The sequence below is a fragment of the Rhipicephalus sanguineus genome, chromosome 1 (assembly GCF_013339695.2).
Source record: "Rhipicephalus sanguineus isolate Rsan-2018 chromosome 1, BIME_Rsan_1.4, whole genome shotgun sequence".
Taxonomy (NCBI): domain Eukaryota; kingdom Metazoa; phylum Arthropoda; class Arachnida; order Ixodida; family Ixodidae; genus Rhipicephalus; species Rhipicephalus sanguineus.
The window spans coordinates 300,055,844-300,076,237 of NC_051176.1; the positions used below are offsets into that span (position 1 = coordinate 300,055,844).

The 20,394-nt window shown below is 42.9% G+C and overlaps 1 protein-coding gene across 2 annotated transcripts in view; it reads right to left on the minus strand.

Annotated features, from left to right (window-relative positions):
• Positions 1 to 17,726, minus strand: part of LOC119379360 (MAGUK p55 subfamily member 7) — a 69,820-nt gene extending 52,094 nt beyond the window's left edge. For both annotated transcript variants that reach the window (XM_037648668.2, XM_037648670.2), the window contains exons 1-3: positions 17,568 to 17,726; positions 16,997 to 17,057; positions 16,097 to 16,167 (exon numbers count right to left, since the gene is read on the minus strand). In XM_037648668.2, coding sequence (XP_037504596.1) covers positions 16,097 to 16,139 — 43 coding nt within the window. In that variant the 5' untranslated portion in view covers positions 16,140 to 16,167; positions 16,997 to 17,057; positions 17,568 to 17,726. The remainder of the gene's footprint in view (positions 1 to 16,096; positions 16,168 to 16,996; positions 17,058 to 17,567) is intronic.
• Positions 17,727 to 20,394: the final 2,668 nt, after the last annotated feature.

Here is a 20,394-nt window from a genome sequence, read left to right on the forward strand (position 1 = left end):
ACCGAATTGCACATGCAAACTGCGCGCTGTAAGTGTTGAGCTAATGGGAATTGCGTTCCAGAGTCCTTGCTGTCTTTGTTTAAGCTTCAGTCTTAAGGATCGCGACATTGGATGTTGTTCTTTCATTTAATGATAGCAGTATCGCACAAGCCAAAATTCTGAAATAATTAGGATTGAAGCTTGCCCAAAATACAGTCAATTTGCTGGAAAAAGTTGACCACAGTCGACAATACATTGCGGAGAGAGCTGCAGGACAGCTCACAAAAGAAGCAAGGCAAGCAAGAAGACGGGCTCGAAAGTGACACGGCAATCATGACCAAGCTTGTAGCTACTAAATGAAATAGTTGAACGGTGTTTGTAGCAAAATATGTTTGCTTTTCAGCTGTTTTCTAACTTTAAACTCGATCATCTCAAAACCACGTTTTTTTATCACTTTGGTACCGTTATTTTCTATGTATTCCAAGATAACCAGTTGATTATTTTTTCTTGTATTCTACATAAATGCATACAACTATTGAAGCAGAAGTGAAGTTATACACTTTACAGTTTTTGTTCCAAATTTTCAAAGATGAAAATTAGCTCAAAATTTAGGTCTTAGTGGTAAAAAATTCACAAAAATTCTTATCTTGGTCACATTTAAATAAATCTGCTTCAGTTAAAAGAACGAAAAATTTGAGAAAAAAATTATATATGAATTATGTGGATACCTCTTTTAGTCACTGAGAAAATGGTACCTCAAAATGGTCAAAAATGCATGTGACGTATAGGGCTTACCCTGTACACTTAGGCTGCTTATTAGGGCTAGCGATTGCGCACAAGTTCTTTAAAGGGAATGCTTAGTCTTTCAGGAATAATTTTTACAGGTTGAACATTTGCCTTGCTATAACACCTGTGATATTTCAACTATTTCTGGCTTCCATATCACATGTGCTGGCTGCCTTTGGGAAGCTTTTTTATGTACATGTAATGCCTCTTCCTACTTTCCTCCACATGTCTTCACATTGAATGAATGCACACATATCTTTTACAAAACAAGCACAAACTGTATGGTCCCATAGCCAAAGGCTAGTGCGGGTCCCATTGAAGTATACATAACTGAAACTGTAATATTTATAAATAAAATAAATAGAAGTAAACAACTCAAATGTGATACTATTTTCATACAAGAAGTAATGTTTTTCTGCTAACAATAGTCGCTTGAATTCTCCATGCATTCGCTGATCAGCCTCCACAACAATGTCAATCTTGCAGTAGGCACCGCAATTCCTCACAGATTCTTTTTTACAGCCCCACACGCTATCTGTCACCACCACCCTCTCTGTTCCTTCCACTCTCTCAGCTGTGTGGCTCACTCAAGCTACCAGCGCTGCAGTACCTAGCAGTCTTCACGAGTAGCACTGAAAGGTCACACCAGCGAGACCCTGAAATGGGAGGGTCTTGGCAGCCACCTCAGTACACAAATAAAGTGTTTTCTTCTCTCTCTGAGCAAGTTCCAAAAACTCTCTGAGCAGGTTCCAAAATTATTACTAGAGACCAAATAATAACTACCTCTGTTCCTTTGTGTCACAGGCATCCCCCCCCTTCCCCCTTTGGTGTATGAGGGCAAATTATGGGTTAACACGTTCAGTACATTGTGGGTCACCAGTGGGTCACGACCTGTGCTCCTCCTACGCAGCAGCAAAGTTACCAGCATTTATCTGCTTGCTGACTTGATAACTTCGAGACTTGAATGCAGAGGATTTTAGTTGCATGAGCTTATAAACAGCCAGAAAAATATTTTTCTCTCGTTAAATGCTATGACCCATTGGTGTCCCACGACGCACTCAATGAAAATATCTTTATGCTGTGTACGATGTGACCCACCTGTGGAACAAATAGGTTTACACAAGTGCTGGAGTCCCCTACTCCCAAAGCTAAATCGCAGTTGAATAATTGGATGGAAGCCAGTGTTAAAGAAATGAAAGTATTTGTTGCAATACTGATTTGTAATGGTCTTGTCCATATTGCTACTCCAGGTCACCATGGGGCAAAAAGTGACCTGTGTGGCGTTGAAATCATTGGTCAAAATTTGAGCAGTAACCGCATTTTCCTGCTTTTGAGATTCTCGCATTTTGCAAACAATGAACTGCTTGCAGTCGTGGGATCGTGTATTTAAGGTCCGGCCTCTGGTAGAGAAATTGAGCCGAAATTTTGTCACTGTGCTTGAGCCAGGAAAGGTTGAGATGGATGAAACAATGGTGCCATGGTGTGGCCTACTTTCATACAGACAGTATATTTGAGGAAAAGTCCACAAGTATGAAGTCAAGCTCTTTAAGGCATGTGCAAAGGATGGTTACATGCTAAAGTCGATGTATATGCCAGAAAGTATAATCAACATGTTTGAAAATCATGCAAAATTACAAGGGAGTTGGATGCACGCTGTATGCAGACAACTTCAATTATGAGCCTATTAATTGCCCTTCAACTCTTCAAGGAAGACACTTTTATTTGTGGCAGAGTTCGTTCAACAAGGAAAGGACTGCGAAACGATGTCACCTAAGCGAAAGCTGTGAAAGGCAGTGCGACCAGGCTTCAGTCCAAAGATGGAGTGAAAGTACTGAAGTGGATGGACAGGAGGGCCTGATGCTCATATCTGTCGGCAAACATGAAGCAACGTTGCTGGACAGTGGGAAGAAAACAAGGGAGAGCACACCAATCACAAAAACTCAGGCCGTGCTCAACTACAACGCAGCAAAAAGAACGTATGGACTATATATTGACCAAATGCAGTCGTACTACAGCTGCCTTAGAAAAGGACTCAAGTGGTACAGAAAGGTAGCCATTCAGTTGCTTGCTGGAAGTGCCATCATAAATTCGTAGAACATTCAAAGCATGCATGAATAAAACTCTTGTCAATCATAGAATTTCAAGAAGAACTGGCTCATTCACTGTTTGGCCCTCTTCAAGACAACATCAAAGAAACTCGTGGCAGACAGCTCGTCCGCACACCAAAAAAAAAAAAAAACCTGGTGTGTCGGCATGCAGCACTTGACGACGCAACACTTGCTGCTATGTGGCCATCAGGAAACTCAAAAGACGCTAGGGTAAGAGGGAAAAAAGTGACCCCTTTCTGTGGAGAATGCCCTGGCCAGCCATTCATGAATTTGTTGTGCTTTCATTATAAGCACAAGTAACCTGAGAAGCAAGCTAGCTTCAGCTGTAATATGTGTAGAATTTAAACTTAACATGGTAAATGTTCCTACTAAATTTTAATGTTTATCTAATAAATATTTCTATCACAGTAACTACAGTGGAACCTCGTTAATGCGTACCTGCCGGGAACGCCGCGTAACTACGCACTAAACGGTAGTACGCATTAACCACCAAGTAAAGATTTGCGTCTCCTCGCGTACGCTATCGCCGCCAGCAAAGAAATAAATACAGTGCCACAGCAAATATTGCCTAAAGTACCCATTGCAAAGCCTTTTCTTTCTTTTTGCCAAAGTGGAGAAAAGATTCTGGTACTCTCGCACGACCGTCCGATAGTTCCGATAGCGCGCGGTGGCGACGCCAAGCAGCATTTCGGAACTATTACAGGGTCCGGTATACGCAGTGACCAACAAACGGCAGAACGGACAGTGTCAGCTTTCCGCGATATATGTGCATGCGTCTGTACCGCTATCTCCTCATAAACGAAAACTGACGCAGTTCCAGTGAAACGCGGTACGGCTGCGTGGAGCCGATCGTCTCCTGCTAGTTGCGTGCAGCGCGTCGCCTTCTCGGCTCACGCCGTCACTTCCAGGCCGCTTGCTGTACCGCACGCGCGCATTTGTCGTGGGAGTGTTCTTCGTACCCACTTCGCTCCAGACCGCGCACAGATGCGGCGAGTAGCTTGTAACGCGGCGATGACGAACTTCCTGCAAGCGATGCGCACTCCGCGACGCTGTAGCGGTCCTGGCAGCGGACGGCAGCGCGTTTGGGTGGTCGCCCAATAAAAGCGTGCAGTATGGTTACAACAGCGCTACGCTTGCTGTATACGTGTGCGTTTAACGTGATAGCGTCAATGCAAAGAGGTTTCTCGTCGCCCGCGACCAACAACGTTCAACTCCGCAACAGCGAGCTGCTTTCTTTTCTACAAAGCGGCGCGCACTTGAACACGGCCCCGCGCAACGAGGCGGCAGCGATCGGCGGCCCAGCGCGTTCAGGTTGTCGCCTATTAAAAGCGTGCAGTAGGCTTAAAGTGGTGCTGCGCCGCACGCGTGCCCGAGCAGACATCTGAAGATACTTATTGTGATAAGGTTGTCGGCGATAAGTCATGCTGGCGCGTTCGTCGGTGGCCGCCGCCTCACCTTCGTTCTTTCCCGCTTGCCCGCAAAGGCATCGCCGCAATCGCGCGGAAGTCGGAATCAGTGATCGACCGATCTACGCACTTCTCGAAAAGACTGAAAAACCTTTGGCGGCACATTGCGGCGTCGGGAAGTTCAGCGGCGCAGTAAAATTTTATGGCACAAAACGTTATCGCGGTACGCAGGGTACGCACTAACCGGTAGGCGTAGGACGAAGTACTACGGCTTAAGCGGTCAGCGAATGCATTGGGATCTATGAGACTCGGTCGGGGATTCGTCGCAACTACGTTTTAACCGTTAGTACGCTTAAAGCGGGTACGTATTAACGAGGTTTGACTGTAACTTCTTGTGTTTTCTGGTGGCAAGCACTTGGTAGTTCAACATATGTTCACATGAAAAAGGCAGAAAATAGCTTTGCACCTTTCAAATAAATGTGCCAAATTCCAGTTGCAAAGGTGGCAGTGCCATCTCATTGGAGGATGAGAAAGAGGCATAGCTGCATGACCCACCTGTGGGTCACAGCACACTTGGGGGATATACTTTTACGTGCGGATATACATGTGGATATACTTACGTGCAAATATGCTTATACGTATAGTACTTTTACGTGCTGAGTGACCCACTGGTAGGTCACTACGCATGTAAAACAAGACCTAAAAAAAGTGTGCCAAAGTGAATGTGTTAAAAAGTATTACCGCCATTTGCACCTTTTAATTTTTTTGAGTACATGTGATTCTTTTTTGGGTGCTAATTGGTGGAGAATGTTGATAATAGCAATGCACCTGGCAATGTGATTTAGCAAATAAATGCTCTAGTTGTCAACTTTAGTTGAGTTTTTAAGGGCTTCTTCAATAACAGCCTACACTGGCTGGCAGAAGTACCAGAGAAAAAGATTATGAAAAGCCTCCATCTTCAGCTGTGAACATGCAACTCAGCGTTACACTGCAGGCGGGTTCTGAGAAGGAAAAGCACAGAATTTTGAGAAACATGGCATGCAAAGACTTGACTGACTGAAGCATGCAAAGTCCACTGGAAGTACTGTTGACTGCAGCTACATGGTCCCAATTTTTCCATCACCTTCACTCCGGTGATAGCATACACACACAAGGAGGCTGAAATGAACTCTGTGATACTTGCAATACACTGCAAAACCTCTTGCACACATAGTTGCATTTTTGCAACATAGCAACTTTTTCCCTCAAACAGCAGATTATCCTTATATACTAAAGCCTTTGCAGGGCAAAACCGACACAGACAAATAAGAGAGGACAAGACACCACAGGTGTTATAAAGCCCCCTCAGTGACTTGTCCACTTTTATTTTTGTCCATGGCATTATTTCTGCAATGGCTTCAATATGTATCAACCGACTTGCACAAGATTTACTGTGATACCATTTTCATATAATTAGGCTGCTCAGTGTCCACATAAAAGCATGGAGACAACTAAATATACCCACTTTGCTCTGGTCTCCACTGTGCTCAGAAATTAATTTTCAACTGCAAAAACTTAAATCAATGATGACACTTGTGAGTATTTTTATGTGGGTTTAGCTTTTTCTGCTGCAGTATAAATGGCAACTAATGATGGCACAATATTGAAGTATGTTGCCTAAATGCTACAACGTTCAGAGAAAGATCCAAATGTTACAAGCTGTTATTTCTGGTGCTGTTTAATGCTATGATGCAAATATATACAGAATTTCCCCGTTATCAAACGCCAGTCTTTAAATAAATCTAAGACATCCTATGCGGATGAAACCAATTGTATGCCATTAGCAGCAACCTAAAAAAGCATCCAGTATTCTCGAATTCTTTCTAATTTATTTTGTATGAGTTTGTATCTAATTTTTAGGTTTAGTTACTGCAAAAATGTCAACATTAGGTGGTTTAGTGACTACAAAAACAAGCATTTCAATTGTTTGGCACTGGCTAAATTCTGCACATCTCTTTTTGCACAGAATAAAGAAACCCTGCGAAACAAAAATATAATGTGACTGTGCCCACTGGTGCTGCGACGGATGTGCGAAGTACATCTAGCCTTTAGTGCATCACCCCGTAGAGGGTGTCACATATGAGCTGGTCCTCATGAGCGCGGCATGCGCTGATTATATATACACACTAACACGGCCACATATCATTAACAAGTGCACAAGCAGCTCTCACTGTGACAATGCAAAAAGCTACCAAATGATTTAGTTGGCTTCTGCATTCTTGTGATTTCTTTGCAGTAGCATGTCCGCATATGCATGCGATTTTTCTATCGGGAACCGTGTGTGCCATACTCTACAGACCTCGAGGGCTGGTACGGTGGCGCTATTGCTCTTGCCCTCGGTCAGGCCAGCGGCGCACTGTTAGGATTGTCGCCTACGGGACCGTCTGCATGTTTCAAGGCGGCGGCGACAGTTGCGGAGACTGCTGTTCCCCAAGAACGGCAACCGTAGGTCTTTATTTTTTGTCTACGTATACAAATACGCTGTGCTAACTTATGTTTATTTATGTTTTGCTTCCTGCCTGAAAAACCTCTCAAACTAAAGCCGTTTAAAGCTGTAGCCAAAAAACCAGCATGCAGCGACTCTTTTTAAAATAAGCATTCCACAAAACTTTGTCCCCTTTTCGCCTCAAGCCATTCGAGAAAGACAGACAACCCTCAGCTGCTTGCACCACACAGCTGCTTGCACCACACACAGCTGCTTGCACCAGAAACAAGTTCTGTTCCGTCCCTTGGACACCACTCAGGGAACAGTAGACCCCCCCCCACACACACACAAACACACTCACAATGCGCACACACACGCACACAGGCGCGCGCGCGCACACATTTTTTACAGACAGTGAGACTGCAAGCGCCCATCAGTTCGTCACTGGTTGTTGTCTGCTAGGAAAGTGCATCGCCAGCCCACGTGTGAACGTGAGGACAAGAAGCGACGATCGTGTGTTGTTCTGCGGTTTCCGTAGGATTGAAAAACGTGTTTCAAAAGGAGTTGTTTATCGCTTGGTAAGAAGTGCATGCGAGTGGTCAGTGTGTGGTCTGAAAGAAGAATTGATGCGCGCGATGAAATCTTCCAACATTATTGGGAAATGCATAGTGCAATTGAAAACCATGGACTACTACATATGAGTGGAGGTGAGCGTTTCATTTTTCAATGCTCTAAGTGTGCTGAGCCATAATGAACTCTTTTCATTCCCAACGAAGAGGACGCTGCAAATGCATGTCTGATTCCGCACCGGCTACCCCTGCTCGCCGTTCTGGCTGGCAAGAAATCACGCGTGAGAGCAGAAGGCGCAGACAGGCACATTCCCCCTCTAGGTGGCTGTTGTCAGCCTGCTGTCTTCCTATTTCTTTGTGACCTTGTAAGTTTGTGTATACATTTAAAATAAATAATAAAAGGTGAAAAAAGAAAGCTCAAGAGAAAGAGGATACTTGTGGACGGAATTCGAGGCGTTGCTTATGCGCCGGACAGCTGCAGTAGAGTTGTCTTTCAATTTCGTCCGACTTCTGTGGTAAGCGGCAGAATTTTAAAGCTAGTTGCTTCCAAATGGTGTTCCTACAGCTGTTGTGCAAGCCATACACGCAGAAGTACGAAAAAGTATGGAACTTTTACGCCGTTTTTACGTCCTTTCGGCAAGGAGTCATGCTTTTCTACCGTGACTGCGCGCCCGGGAGCAACAAACTACAATCCCAACTTTCCTGCCGCGGGTGTCTGGTGGCGCTGCCTGTTTGGTTCAAAGCTGCAGCGCACTAGGCCTATAGAACCAGTCGAAATGCGATGTCTTGTCCGAAGCAATGTGCTAGAGACAATATGTTTATCATGAAAGAAGGTAAGGCGTGCAGACATGGACACAAAAGCAGTGGTGTATCAACTCGTTTGCGAGTGGGGGGGGGGGGGTGCAAAAAATAAATATTCATTAGTAAAAGCTTTTATTGGCGGGTTTAGTTTAGTACAAACCTACTTCACTTTTCTACATAATCATCGCTAACTTCTAAGCACTTTTCGTAACGCTGCACCAGTTTCTTTAGTCGCTCTGCATAGAAGTTCGCCGCCTGGGAATTCTTTGCTGTTTGAGTTGGTCGGTAAGCATTTTGGTACCCACCTTGCAGATACTTTGTGATATCCGAGTTCTTCATTTACAATCGTGCAAATTGTAGTGCGGCCGACAAAAAGAAATTCATCCGACAGACCACTAACTCGCACTTGTCAATCTAATCGCTATTCCCAGTCTACTTGTTGAAAAGTTTCATTGGTCTGGATTCTCGGCCATGCCACTCCACTCTTCGTTGTGCACATTTGTGCGATCTTTTGTGAGGCCTCGACACAATTTTCTGACCTTTACTTCACTCATCACTTCAGGTACATAAACTAGGCACAACTCCCCACACATTTGAGAAGCTGATGATCGTTTTGCCTGCAAAAATTTAATTACAGGTCGCACTTCGAAATAGGCGGGAGCAACGATTTTTGCAGACATTAACGCTCGCATTCCCCTAAAAGCACACGACTACCGAGTCAGAACAATAACTTTAGTACCTTCGCGAAGAATTAACAGTTGGCGCTGCGCAAATAGATCTTTATTCTGACGTGTAAATAAACAAACAGCCCTTACTTTTTGAATACCCCTCGTGTGCATATATATATATATATATATATATATATATATATATATATAGTAGTGGGAAAAGAATCACGCGGACCCCGATAGAATAAGGAATGAAGAAAGAAACTACGACTTTCGTTGGTTTGGCACTGTATATTTTCACTAACGTTTCGTCTGGTGGACCAGACTTTGTCAAAGTCTGGTCCACCAGACGAAACGTTAGTGAAAATATACAGTGCCAAACCAACGAAAGTCGTAGTTTCTTTCTTCATTCCTTATATATATATATATATATATATACAGGGTGTCCCAGCTATCTTTAGCCAAGGGTTAAAAAATACAATATTAGAGGCAGGCGAGTGAAATTACTTGCAAATTGCTGACAGCCACCTTGCGCACTACAGACAATTTTTTGCTTTGTAATTAACTAATTTGTTAATTAGGACGATTTAACTAATTTGCTAAATATTGACTTTAGGCAAGAAATCCTGCTTGCAAATTTCGAGAGCGTCCTCAAAAACCCCAACTGCATTATTTGCGATAAAGAAAGTCTCACGTATACCATTTTTTCCAAGCTGTAAAGAAAGCCCGCGAAATACAAAAAGAACCACGTGACTAGCGCGCTCGCGCGCCGCGAGGATGCTGCCCTCAGCCGTGGTTTGAGCGAACGAAATCGGCTGCGGCCGCGACTCGGCTTCTCCGTTGCAGCGGTAGGCCGATAAGTTAAAGGTGGTTTCTTGGCCCGCGCTCGCTACAACTTGCACCGTCACACGCGCAGCTGGCTGGCAACGGGCCAAGAAACCACCGCCCACTTATAGGCCTACCGCTGCAACGGAGCCGGCAAGTCCCGGCCGCAGGTGATTTCGTTCGCTCAAACCTCGGCTGAGGGCAGCATTCTCGCGGCGCGTGAGCGCGCTGGTCACGTGGTTCTTTTTGTATTTCGCGGGCTTTGTTTGCAGCTTGGAAAAAATGGTATACGTGAGACTTTCTTTATCGCAAATAATGCAGTTGGGGTTTTTGAGGAAGCTCTCGAACTTTGCAAGCAGGATTTCTTGCCTAAAGTCAATATTTAGCAAATTAGTTAAATCTTTCTAATTAACAAATTAATTCATTACAAAACAAAAAAAATGTCTGTAGCGCGCAAGGTGGTTGTCAGCATTTTGCAACTGATTTCACTCGCCTGCCTCTAATATTGTATTTTTTAACCCTTGGCTAAAGATAGCTGGGACACCCGGTATATATATATATATATATATTATATATATATATATATATATATATATATATATATATATATATATATATAGAGAGAGAGAGAGAGAGAGAGAGAGAATTAACGTTTGCTCTCAATTTGAAGCGATTTTTTCTGTACAAAGAGATACTTTGCTTTTCAATACTGTTGTCTGCAATCAAGGAAGAAGCTGCACAAACAGATTGTGCAGGCCAGGACAACACAGCAGTATTTAATTACATTATGAAAAAATTAGTCAATTTTAAAAAGTATACAGACATTTAACCTGTTCTTCATCTGAACATTCCATCTGCAAACTTCACAGTCTCAGTTTTGCATTGTAAATGCGATAAGCATGAAGAACCTGCTATGACTCTAGTACCTTAAATTCTCACTTATTAAATAAAACATGTGGCTGACAAAGCAAGGTACTTCACAGAAGTCTTCGGAAGAAGCAGAGTACCAATTTTTTTACTGTAAGAGATCAAGTCTTTCTGAAGAAGAAGATCAAGTTCAGTCGATTAATTTTTATGGAAACCACAGTGAGCTGGTTATGTATATAGGATCATTAATGACTACAAATTTATATACCATGTGTCGTTCCTTGCACTCCTACTTTTCCAAGCTTGGGCGGAAGGGGGGGGGGGAGCGGTGAAGTAGTCCTTTACTCCTTCCCTCTGGCCCCTCCAAGTAACCTCAAACTGTGCAAGCTCCAACTGTGCAAGCTCCAACTGTGCAAGCTCCAACTGTGTAAGCTCCAACTGTGTAAGCTCCAACTGTGTAAGCTCAAGTTCTCTTTGAAAAAATGTGGCTGATTATAACGTTAAACTACCCTGCATTGTTTCCTTCCGTATAGGTCGTTAGTTGTTAATTGGCTGAAATTTTCTGGGTCATACTCACAGCACTTGCTCGTAACATGACTCAACAAATGACACCTAAGTGATCCACTGCGTAATGACCACTTACGCACGACTACATAAAAAAAAGCAGAATAAGCTATTTTCAATACAGCATATTTTTGGTCATTGGTTCTTTACTATTCGTTAAAAATTTTCGGTGTCCCATAAAATCACCTCCTTGTTATGAGACGTCAGAAGTCTGCGAAAACTCGTGGCGCTAAAATGAAGTGTGCACAATAAACAGCGCATTACTGTGCTGAACAATAACTAAACTTTTTTGGAATAGCCAGACAGTTTCTCATTCTGAATGTAATTCAAAAGGGCTGCCCGCCAATCACATTGGCAGCAGCTACTTATAGCCGCTGGCGAGATGGATTCATATGCGTATAATAGATACTTTCAGTCGTAGTATAATGATGTTGAGCTCTTTTTGCGTGTATAAAACTCTCTGTGAACTCATCCTTGCTGAAAGGGAGGTAGAGAGAGAAATAAACATTATTAGGAAAAGACACAATCTTTTGCAGGTGGGTAGTCTTCTTAGTCCAGTAGTCCAGAAAACCATGGACACTGATTATTCCCCTGGTCAGGTAGATCAGGTTACGGGGCAAACTTGAAAGCTAGGCTTATAAACACGCTCGAGTCCCCTGCCTTATTTATCGCCTTGTTACAAGCCGCCGCGATCACTGCAGGCTATGATAAGCTAGGTGAAGCAGGTTAATCTGAGACTAAAGCGGAAACCTTTTTTAGCTCTCCAGGCTTGGCACAACTAAAATACTCGACACTTCTGCACACTCATCCACTCATAGCAACTTGGATATGAAGCAGCGGTGATGCTATTCATTTTCAAAGAAACTAAATTTCCTGAAACGGGAAGAGCATTTGATCGGGCTATAAAATGTTTACTGGCTCCCACCCGTATTTGTATTGCCAATTACATAAATTTCAGGCCAGGCAAAACAAAATAAAATCATGACACATTGCTTTAATGTTATAGACCCCCTGCTGAGCAGTAGCGTCCTCTGCAATGATCGAGTGCATGGCACGAAAGCATCGCATAGGGAGCCCGCACCACAGAGGGCCTACAGTGCGTGGTCATGAGGCACTGAGGACAGTTGTCCCAGCAGAATCGTAGGACAAATTTTATTACATAATTACGTCATTGCTGCATTCAAGTAAAACTTTGCCTCACTTGTTAGTTTACCAGTCTGCAGCCGACAATGACCACTGTCAAAAGTGGGGGGCCCCGCCCCCTAACTTTTCTCAGTGGGGCGGCTAGTGCCCCCTTTGCCCCCTTGGTTGATACGCCTATGCACAAGAGGAGGGAACAAGACAACACAAACGCTTACTACCAAGTGAAAGGGCCCAATGCAGTGGAAAAGAATTTAGTTAGTTATGTTGGGTTTAGTGGCGCAAAAGCAACTAAGGCTATGCTGCGCCAGCCACATGGTGAAAAGAAAAAAGGAGAGAAAAAAGAGCAAAAGAAGACGTCGCTACTAGTTAGCTCGGCATACATTGTGCTGTGAAAGTCTGATTGAAAAACTATTTTCTCTGAGGGAGTAAATCCGTCAGTCAGGGAAAATTGTGCTTCGTCGTCCAAGTGATTTTTCCTTTACAGTGGTCATGACTATGAATGCGCGGTTAACGATGACTAATGGAATAAAATGAATAATATTGTGCGGCTGTAGAGAGACCTAAAAACATTCGCGTAATGAGTAGACACAAAAACTTATTTGCACTTGTGCAGGCATGGCAGCGCCAGCTGTCAACCAGACACACAATGGGGTTTACGAGAGAAAACTGTTCAGGCATTTTATTTCTCCTTTATGTAAGTTAATCGAAGGCTGGCTCATGCATGCACTTCTATTGCTATCGATATGCCAGTCCTCAACCCCCCATTAGACACATTCATTCATTCCTGTGCCTCTACAAAACTGTACGTTCATAGAATTTTGGCGTGCGTTTACTCTCAACAAACTAAAGAAAGGTTAGACGGTGAGCCTACGGTCAACGACCTCTTATGCTCCATAAGTTTCTGATTAACACAACGGCTTATCTGCCCTATGTAGAAGCGGCTACAGCTATAAGAAACTTTATATAGCACACAAGTACGGCAACCTGTAAATTCGTTGGTGTGTTTTACGAAACAAATGTCAGTCCGCCTTTCATCTATTAAATATCTTATATTAATATTACATATCGGCGCATGTCTTACCTAGCTTAAAGGGGCCCTGCAACACTTTTCCAAGTAATCATTGGATGGCTTCATTAAAAGAGCCTATTGCTTCACGAATCAGAATCCGTCAAGTACGAGCGGAGTTACAGGGATTTGTTGCCCGCTTCAAGCGCTTTCTCTCTCCTTTCGTATCAACAAGCGCGCTGAAAGCTACGCAGGGAGGGAGGGATGACAAGGGGGCAAGAAGATGCGTCTGTTCATCAGCATACGTTATGACCTTGAGCATGTTTTCTTTTTTTTTTTCTTAGAATGCACAGCTTACTTTCAGTGTGACCACAAGCACGTGCGCGCCACAAGGCAGCATCCCGCAGCGGCCGCGGTAACTATGCAGCTCACAATGCTCAAATCAGCCAATGGCCATGGACTTTGGGTTTATGGCACAGTCATTTGGGTTTATGGCATCATTTGTCGAGAGGAGAGGGAACGATTTCTAGCTGACTGACAATAAATTGTAATTTCCAAGCCGCATGTTGTGCTATAATGTTTGGCTCGCGTTTTCTCAGGAGCCTCAACTACCGATCAGCAGCGTTTTCTGACAATGCTAAAAAAGTGTTGCAGGGCCCCTTTAATGGCAGCCATAAAGATAACATTAACGGCGTATCTACATCCCACATTCTTTAGCGCCGCAGGAAGCCAAGTTGGTGGTTTGAGATAATCAATATCATTAATTTGTACAATATCAGCGCATCTCTCAAGCTTGTTGTTTTGGATGAATGATGGAAGTGTGCAAGTGACAGTGCCCAGCAAATTTCACTGAGCTCCACTGAACTCGGAAAATCACCGAAGTTGGCTCCACACATCATTGCTTCGTGGAAAATTTAAGATATAAACCCTTGTTTAAGAAGAAAAACAGCGCTTGTTTCACACATGATGAAACACAGTCTACCATGTTAGAAAAACTGGGTGTGCAAACATGGACACAAGAGAGAAGTCAAGACATCACAAAGGGTCTGTTGTGTCCATGTTTGCACGCCCAGTCTCTAACATGAACATGAATACCTACCAACTAGCTCAGCTCTGTTATTCTACAGACTTCCAATCAGCAATGCTGTCTTGATGTTCTGAACAGTTGTTTGTCCCGTGAACCCCCCCCCCCCATTCACATTTTTCTATTTAACATTTCAAACCACCAGATTTATGTCTCCTCCATTCAGCGTCATTACTAGACAATGAAGATATTACTACCTCAGCTATTACTACCTCAGATATTACTACCTAATAACTACCTCAGCCACAAGTATAAATTTGTGGCAAGTATGAAACAAACAGTTGGTTTCTGGCTATTACATTTTTTAAATTCCAGAACTCTCTTCACAAGATCTTGTCAGTAATTACACAGCTTTAAAAAAAAGCCTAAGAACTTTCTAATGACTACCTACACTTCTTAACACTTGACAGTGTGTATCTTTATTGCTAAATTTTGTTTTATGTTTTCTAGTTATAATTCTGCTATTATGTAGACCACATGCAGCTGTTTGGCCTTTAATCTAGATTTTTGTATTCACAGTGTAGTCAACTTACAACAATACCAGATATTATGATATATCGCTTATAACGTCAAGCTAGCTTGATTATAACAGATTATAACATCAAACTAGCTTGATGCTAAGGATCCAGATGTTTTTTCATGATGTATCTTTTGGCAAATAAAATTCAATTCAATTATGATCACATTCTTCAGAGTTCTCAATTTTTCCACTGTCCCCCTATAAAAGCAAACCATATACAACGATACAATTATAAGCGACGTATCGAATACAACGACAGAACTCTCGCCGCCTGGAAAGTGTCTTGTGCAAAAATTTGTCTAAAAGATTGATAAAAATAAAATACTTCAAAGAGAATGACGTGAAAACTCTAAGTACCACAAACAGTAGAGACATCTGTGAGGGAGCACTGCATGCGACGTCACGCAGCCATCATCACAATTTCTGACAGGAAGAGGGGATGAGCTCCCTTTGTTGCAGCCGCACTATCCACAAAACGCCTGGCAGCAGTTTTTAACACAAGTTTCCGCATGTGTATTCGTTAAAGAAGGTGCCAATTAAGCGCAAGGCGAGATCTCTTGAGGTAAAGCAGCAAATTCATAGGGATTCACAGCAGAGTCTCAAGGTTGAAAGCCTCGCGAAAAAAATATGGGCTTTCACAGTCAACTATTTCAACGATCCTCAAGGCTGGCGATGTCCTCAAGAATTATAAATTTTTTACAATTTCCAACTTTCTTCAGTATGCTTAAATAATTTTATAGTCATTTATGTAGCCCGCATAAAGAGTTCAGTGTTCTTTACTATAACTTGCATTGTTCAACCTGATACACTTATTGTGAGAAACTGTAGGCCTACATGCACAGAGGTACGTGTGGGTATGATCTTTCTTTCTTTCCTTCCCAGTCCAGTATAACTATAGTCTGTTATGACAATTGAATTTTCCTGTCTTGTCAATATCATTATAAGTGGACTGCACTCTATTAGTTGCTCTTGATACTTAACCTTTTCTCCCAGTAGTAATTTTTTGTCTGCATTAGTTCTATATTCACCGCTTCAATATTATGTAACGTTTAATTTCTATTTCTACCATCTCATTTATACTGTGTTCATATATATGTCAAGAAGTCTCTATTCAGTTGATGACTGCAAGAGCTTCTTTATATTGTGTTGTAATTCTATCATTCTGGACTCGTAAAATACTTATGCTGATTAAACTATTTGACTTAAGGTTTCGGGCCGTGAAGCAGTATCAGCAAAGAAAAGCATCATGAGGAAATTTCTATCCAAACTCAATGTCAACTGAATAGTTCAGCACATGTGAACATACCTTGGTCACTATGTGTTCCATTGTACTTGCCTCCTACAGCCATTCCCTTTGGTGGCAGCAAGTCATCATTACTGAAAAACAAAAACGAAAGAACATAGGGACACAGCACTTTCCTACAACCACATACAACTACAAACAGGCAGTGATAGCCAGCCACGATCAGGACGTGTGTTTTTTTCCTTGGTTATTTGTACTCATTGTTGGCAAGAATAATAATGAAGCAAAACATTCAACAGGGTGTTCGATGACGACAGTACCTGCGACCCCAACAGCTAAAGCAAAGGAGACAAGACGGCATCTTGAGAGAAATAACAGGAACAGCTGACAGCTGTCAGTTACAGCCAGCTGACATGAACATACTCTGCTGTGGCCCACGAAATGAAGGCGAATGAGGCAAACCAAAAGAGCCACCAGCTGCATTTAGTGGATGCACACCCCACTGGCAGATTGCCAAGGCTAAGTCAGTCTTACCCCAAGGCTATAACAGCGCCAGGGAAATCTCAACAGGGAGATTCTTATTTTGTTGCTCTGGTCAACTGGTGAGAAGCTGGTGTTGACAGTAAGGCTCACAAACAGGAATCAACCAGCGGCTCACTCTTAACAGTCTCAGAATGTAAAAGACGAGGTGAAAACATTGGTGTACAAATACTAGGCACATGGCACGTCGACGTTTCCCCCCAATATAAAACACGAACAATAAAATGCGGTGATAGCCAAGAGGCAGCAAAGCGTACGCCTATTTATTGCATCAAAGACGCAAATGCTGCAGTATGAACGGGTGGAGTGCAAAATAAGCAAGCACTTCTTACTGAGCGCTTTAATGCACAAAACCAGATCCAATGCTGTCCGGATAACACAAGAGTCAATGAAATCGTCTCTGTTTCACCTGAAACATCTCACCTTAAAAAAACGTTTCTCGCCAGCGCAACTAGCTGCAAGTGGGCGTCATCGCGTCACGTCACTGCAAAGAAATCCAAACGAAATACGGCGCAGTCAATCGAGGTTGGTGCGATGCAACAAGCGCGTCCGTTCTCTGCGCTGCATGTGACAAGTTCTGTCAGCGTGCACAGCTCATATGACCGAGCAATCATTTATGTTCCGCATATGCTCCTTTCAACACTACTACAAGGTTTAACGAGCTATATTTCTGGGGTTTTTTTTTCTTTTCCTTTTTTCGCTTACATCACGGTTCTAGATATTGCATAATAAATCCTGCGTAAAAATTCATGCCACCTTTAATTGCTGTCAACGGCTGCAAACAACTAAGCTGCGTAGGCTGCGTAATCAAATTAGTGGAACACGCTTCCAAAAGCGCGAACTGCTGAATTGGAATAACGATGAGCAAGAGCACCCCTATGCTAACTGTGCTAAAACACTGTGTACTATCCCATTCTAGAGCACTTTAACTGCTCGGACAAGGAGCCAACGTGATCAAACTTATAAAACTTCAAGTCAGCAGCAATTGACCCACCTGTACTTCCTCTTAACAAAACCATCGCGCGTTACAGAAAACGGCGCCCGTCGACGACGCCAAAAAGGAGGGAGTGGGAACAGTTGTCAACACACGTAAGTACGCAGCTTCAAAACAAAACTGAATGGGTAGACTGGCAGGCCTGGCGGTTCTAGAAAGCGCACCAAGCGCCGTCTAAGGTCTCAAGCATAGAGTGGCGCCAAGTGCCAAGTGTACGAAGCACGGTGCGAAAAGTGGCACTAGTTGCAAATCTCGACGCTGAGTGGTACGGCGGTCGTAAAAACCACTGAGAGCGCAAATTTCAAATGAGAAAACACGCACTTGATTCTGGCGAACAGTCTGAGCAAGGGGGCTTAAAGTCAGGGGGGCCCGGCCCGGACCCCCTCCATTTTTCAAGAAGGGGTTCAGCCCCACCTCAGCTGTTCAACTGTAGCACTGCAGCACCAATTCAACAAGCGCTGGAGTTGATTTTTTTTGGCAGTAGTGCCTTGTACGAGGAAATTTTAACTCTCCAATTTTCTGAATAATGATTTAATCGCGAATATTCGGTTGATGTGGCGCGAGCAAAACAGGAAAACAGGTATTGTCATACTGCTGCATGCATTTCCTCGAGACACTGCACATGACGGGTAACCACCCTGCTTGACTTAGCTTCTTGGCACAGCATACTGTTTCACGAGGCACCTGAGCATGAAGCTACATGCTCGTGAATTAGGGAAAATTCACCTTGGTCTCGTTAGGTTACCAATCAATTTTCATTCGTTTAGTTGTGCATTATGAGTTCGATGTAATACCAAAGACAAATGCTTTTTGCCTACTTTTTTAGCTAAGTATCTATAGGCCTGAAAATAAAACAAATTTTCGTGCCTGAGGCCTGAGCTTCTCAATGCAAGGAGTAAATATAATGTTCCGCGTTGCAGCTTGAGTTATTTGCTTCGAGCTCACATATCTCTAACCCATAACGTCCGTAACAAGAATTGCGTAACAAGAACGTTTTGTATTCTACTGCTACAGTCATAATCAGGAATCAAACCCCTAACTTTAGGCTTGATCAGCTTGTTTAGCCTACCGTAAGATCCCCAGAAATGTCCCACCCCCAAAAGATAATTAACCTACCCCTTTTTTTGGCCCCACCTCTTTTTTTTGGCAGGATTTTGTAGTTTTCCAAAAAATCGATAGATAACTCACCCACGACATAACATCATCCCTTCAGTGACAATGTCTGAAAAAACGAGGTTAGCTTGCGTGGGTGATAGCTGAAGAATGGGCACTAGCTAAATTCACCAACTGTGATAACAGATCACATGCAGGATCTATAAAATAAAATGTGCTAGGTAGTTCCTGTCATTTTGTCATGAAGCAAAAATGGAAGGATGCAGCAGAGCTTCACCGTGGAGATTGTCCGATGGCATTGAAAGGCCGGTACGACCCCAATTTTGGTTGGATCAAAAGCAAGACAGACAGTGTAACTCTGCTTTTGCAACTCTGCCACACATCGAATATCATGCCGTGAATACAGGAGGTTGTTGACCTTTTGCTTGACAATGAGAGCGACTGTTCGTTCGACAGTTTTGACTACGAATATTCAGAATTCAGTGCTAATATATGCATGCTCATGCTTTGGCTGCTACACGTTTCTCAACTTTTTTTTACTATTCCGATTTTTTTTTTGGTCCTACACATTGTTCATTGCTGTCATTCTAAGTGGGCTGCTCATCAAGCTACTTATTGCAATAGCTGTGACTGCTCCTTCCTTTCATTGAAAGATAAATAAAGCATTAAATTGAATCGAATTAACTTGTTTTTACTGCACACTGAAAGCTAGCCCACCTCACATTTTTAGTTGATTTTCCTTCCATTTTAGATGGGCCATTTCTCGGAATTTTACGGTAGGAGCAACAGAAGTTCTATAGCCCACCCCAACAAGTGGTCTCTTGACATAGCCATTCTCATATGTGCGGCCATTTCAACACTTTATTAAAGACCATGCAAGTATAGTGCATTGTCTAATCAGGTTAAAGTTTGCTAAGAAATTTTGCACCACTAGGACATTATAGGAAATATAATACTGCCAATTTTTCCTTATGTCTTCCTAATGATCGGAAGATTGGAAAGGTAGTTCCTTTGCATGATTGAAAATTTGGTTGAAGCGTTCTGAAAAAATACAGACTAGAAGAAGCAGACTAGGACACAGTCTGTGTTTTTTTGGTGCTCTTCAACCAAATTTTCAAACATGAACGTTAACCAACTGGCCCAACTTGCCACCTTTGCATGAGTCTGGCAACAAAGCTACACTTCACAGCTGACCTACCAGTTTATTTCTATTATGAGCATTCCCTGTAATATCATGGAACATGTCATCTATTTCCACCTTGTAATTCTTCAATCATTGCTAGCATGCACTCCCCAATACATTTTCATATGAGACACAGCTTCTTCACCCAAACATCATTATATTCTTGACTGGAGTTCTATGACTATATCCTTTGATTTTTTCTAAAGCCTTTCATAAAGTTTCACACCAGTTGTTTACTGTAGAAGCTTGGGCGTGTTGGTAAAACATTGGAAGGAACACAACGGATAAAGGAGGGCTACACACACACGTGTGTGTGTTGCCCTTCTTTGTCCCAGTCTTCTATAGCACTGCGTTCCTTCCACACCAGTTACTTTTAACAGCGGATACTGTTTAAGCTAGGAGAATCCCCGTTAGTCGCAAACAAAAATTGTCATCATCATGAACCAGCATGGGCTCACTTTGTCCTCCTCTTCCTCTTTTTCATCTTCTGCAATTGCTCCCACAACATATGCACCAATTTGTCGGGCATGG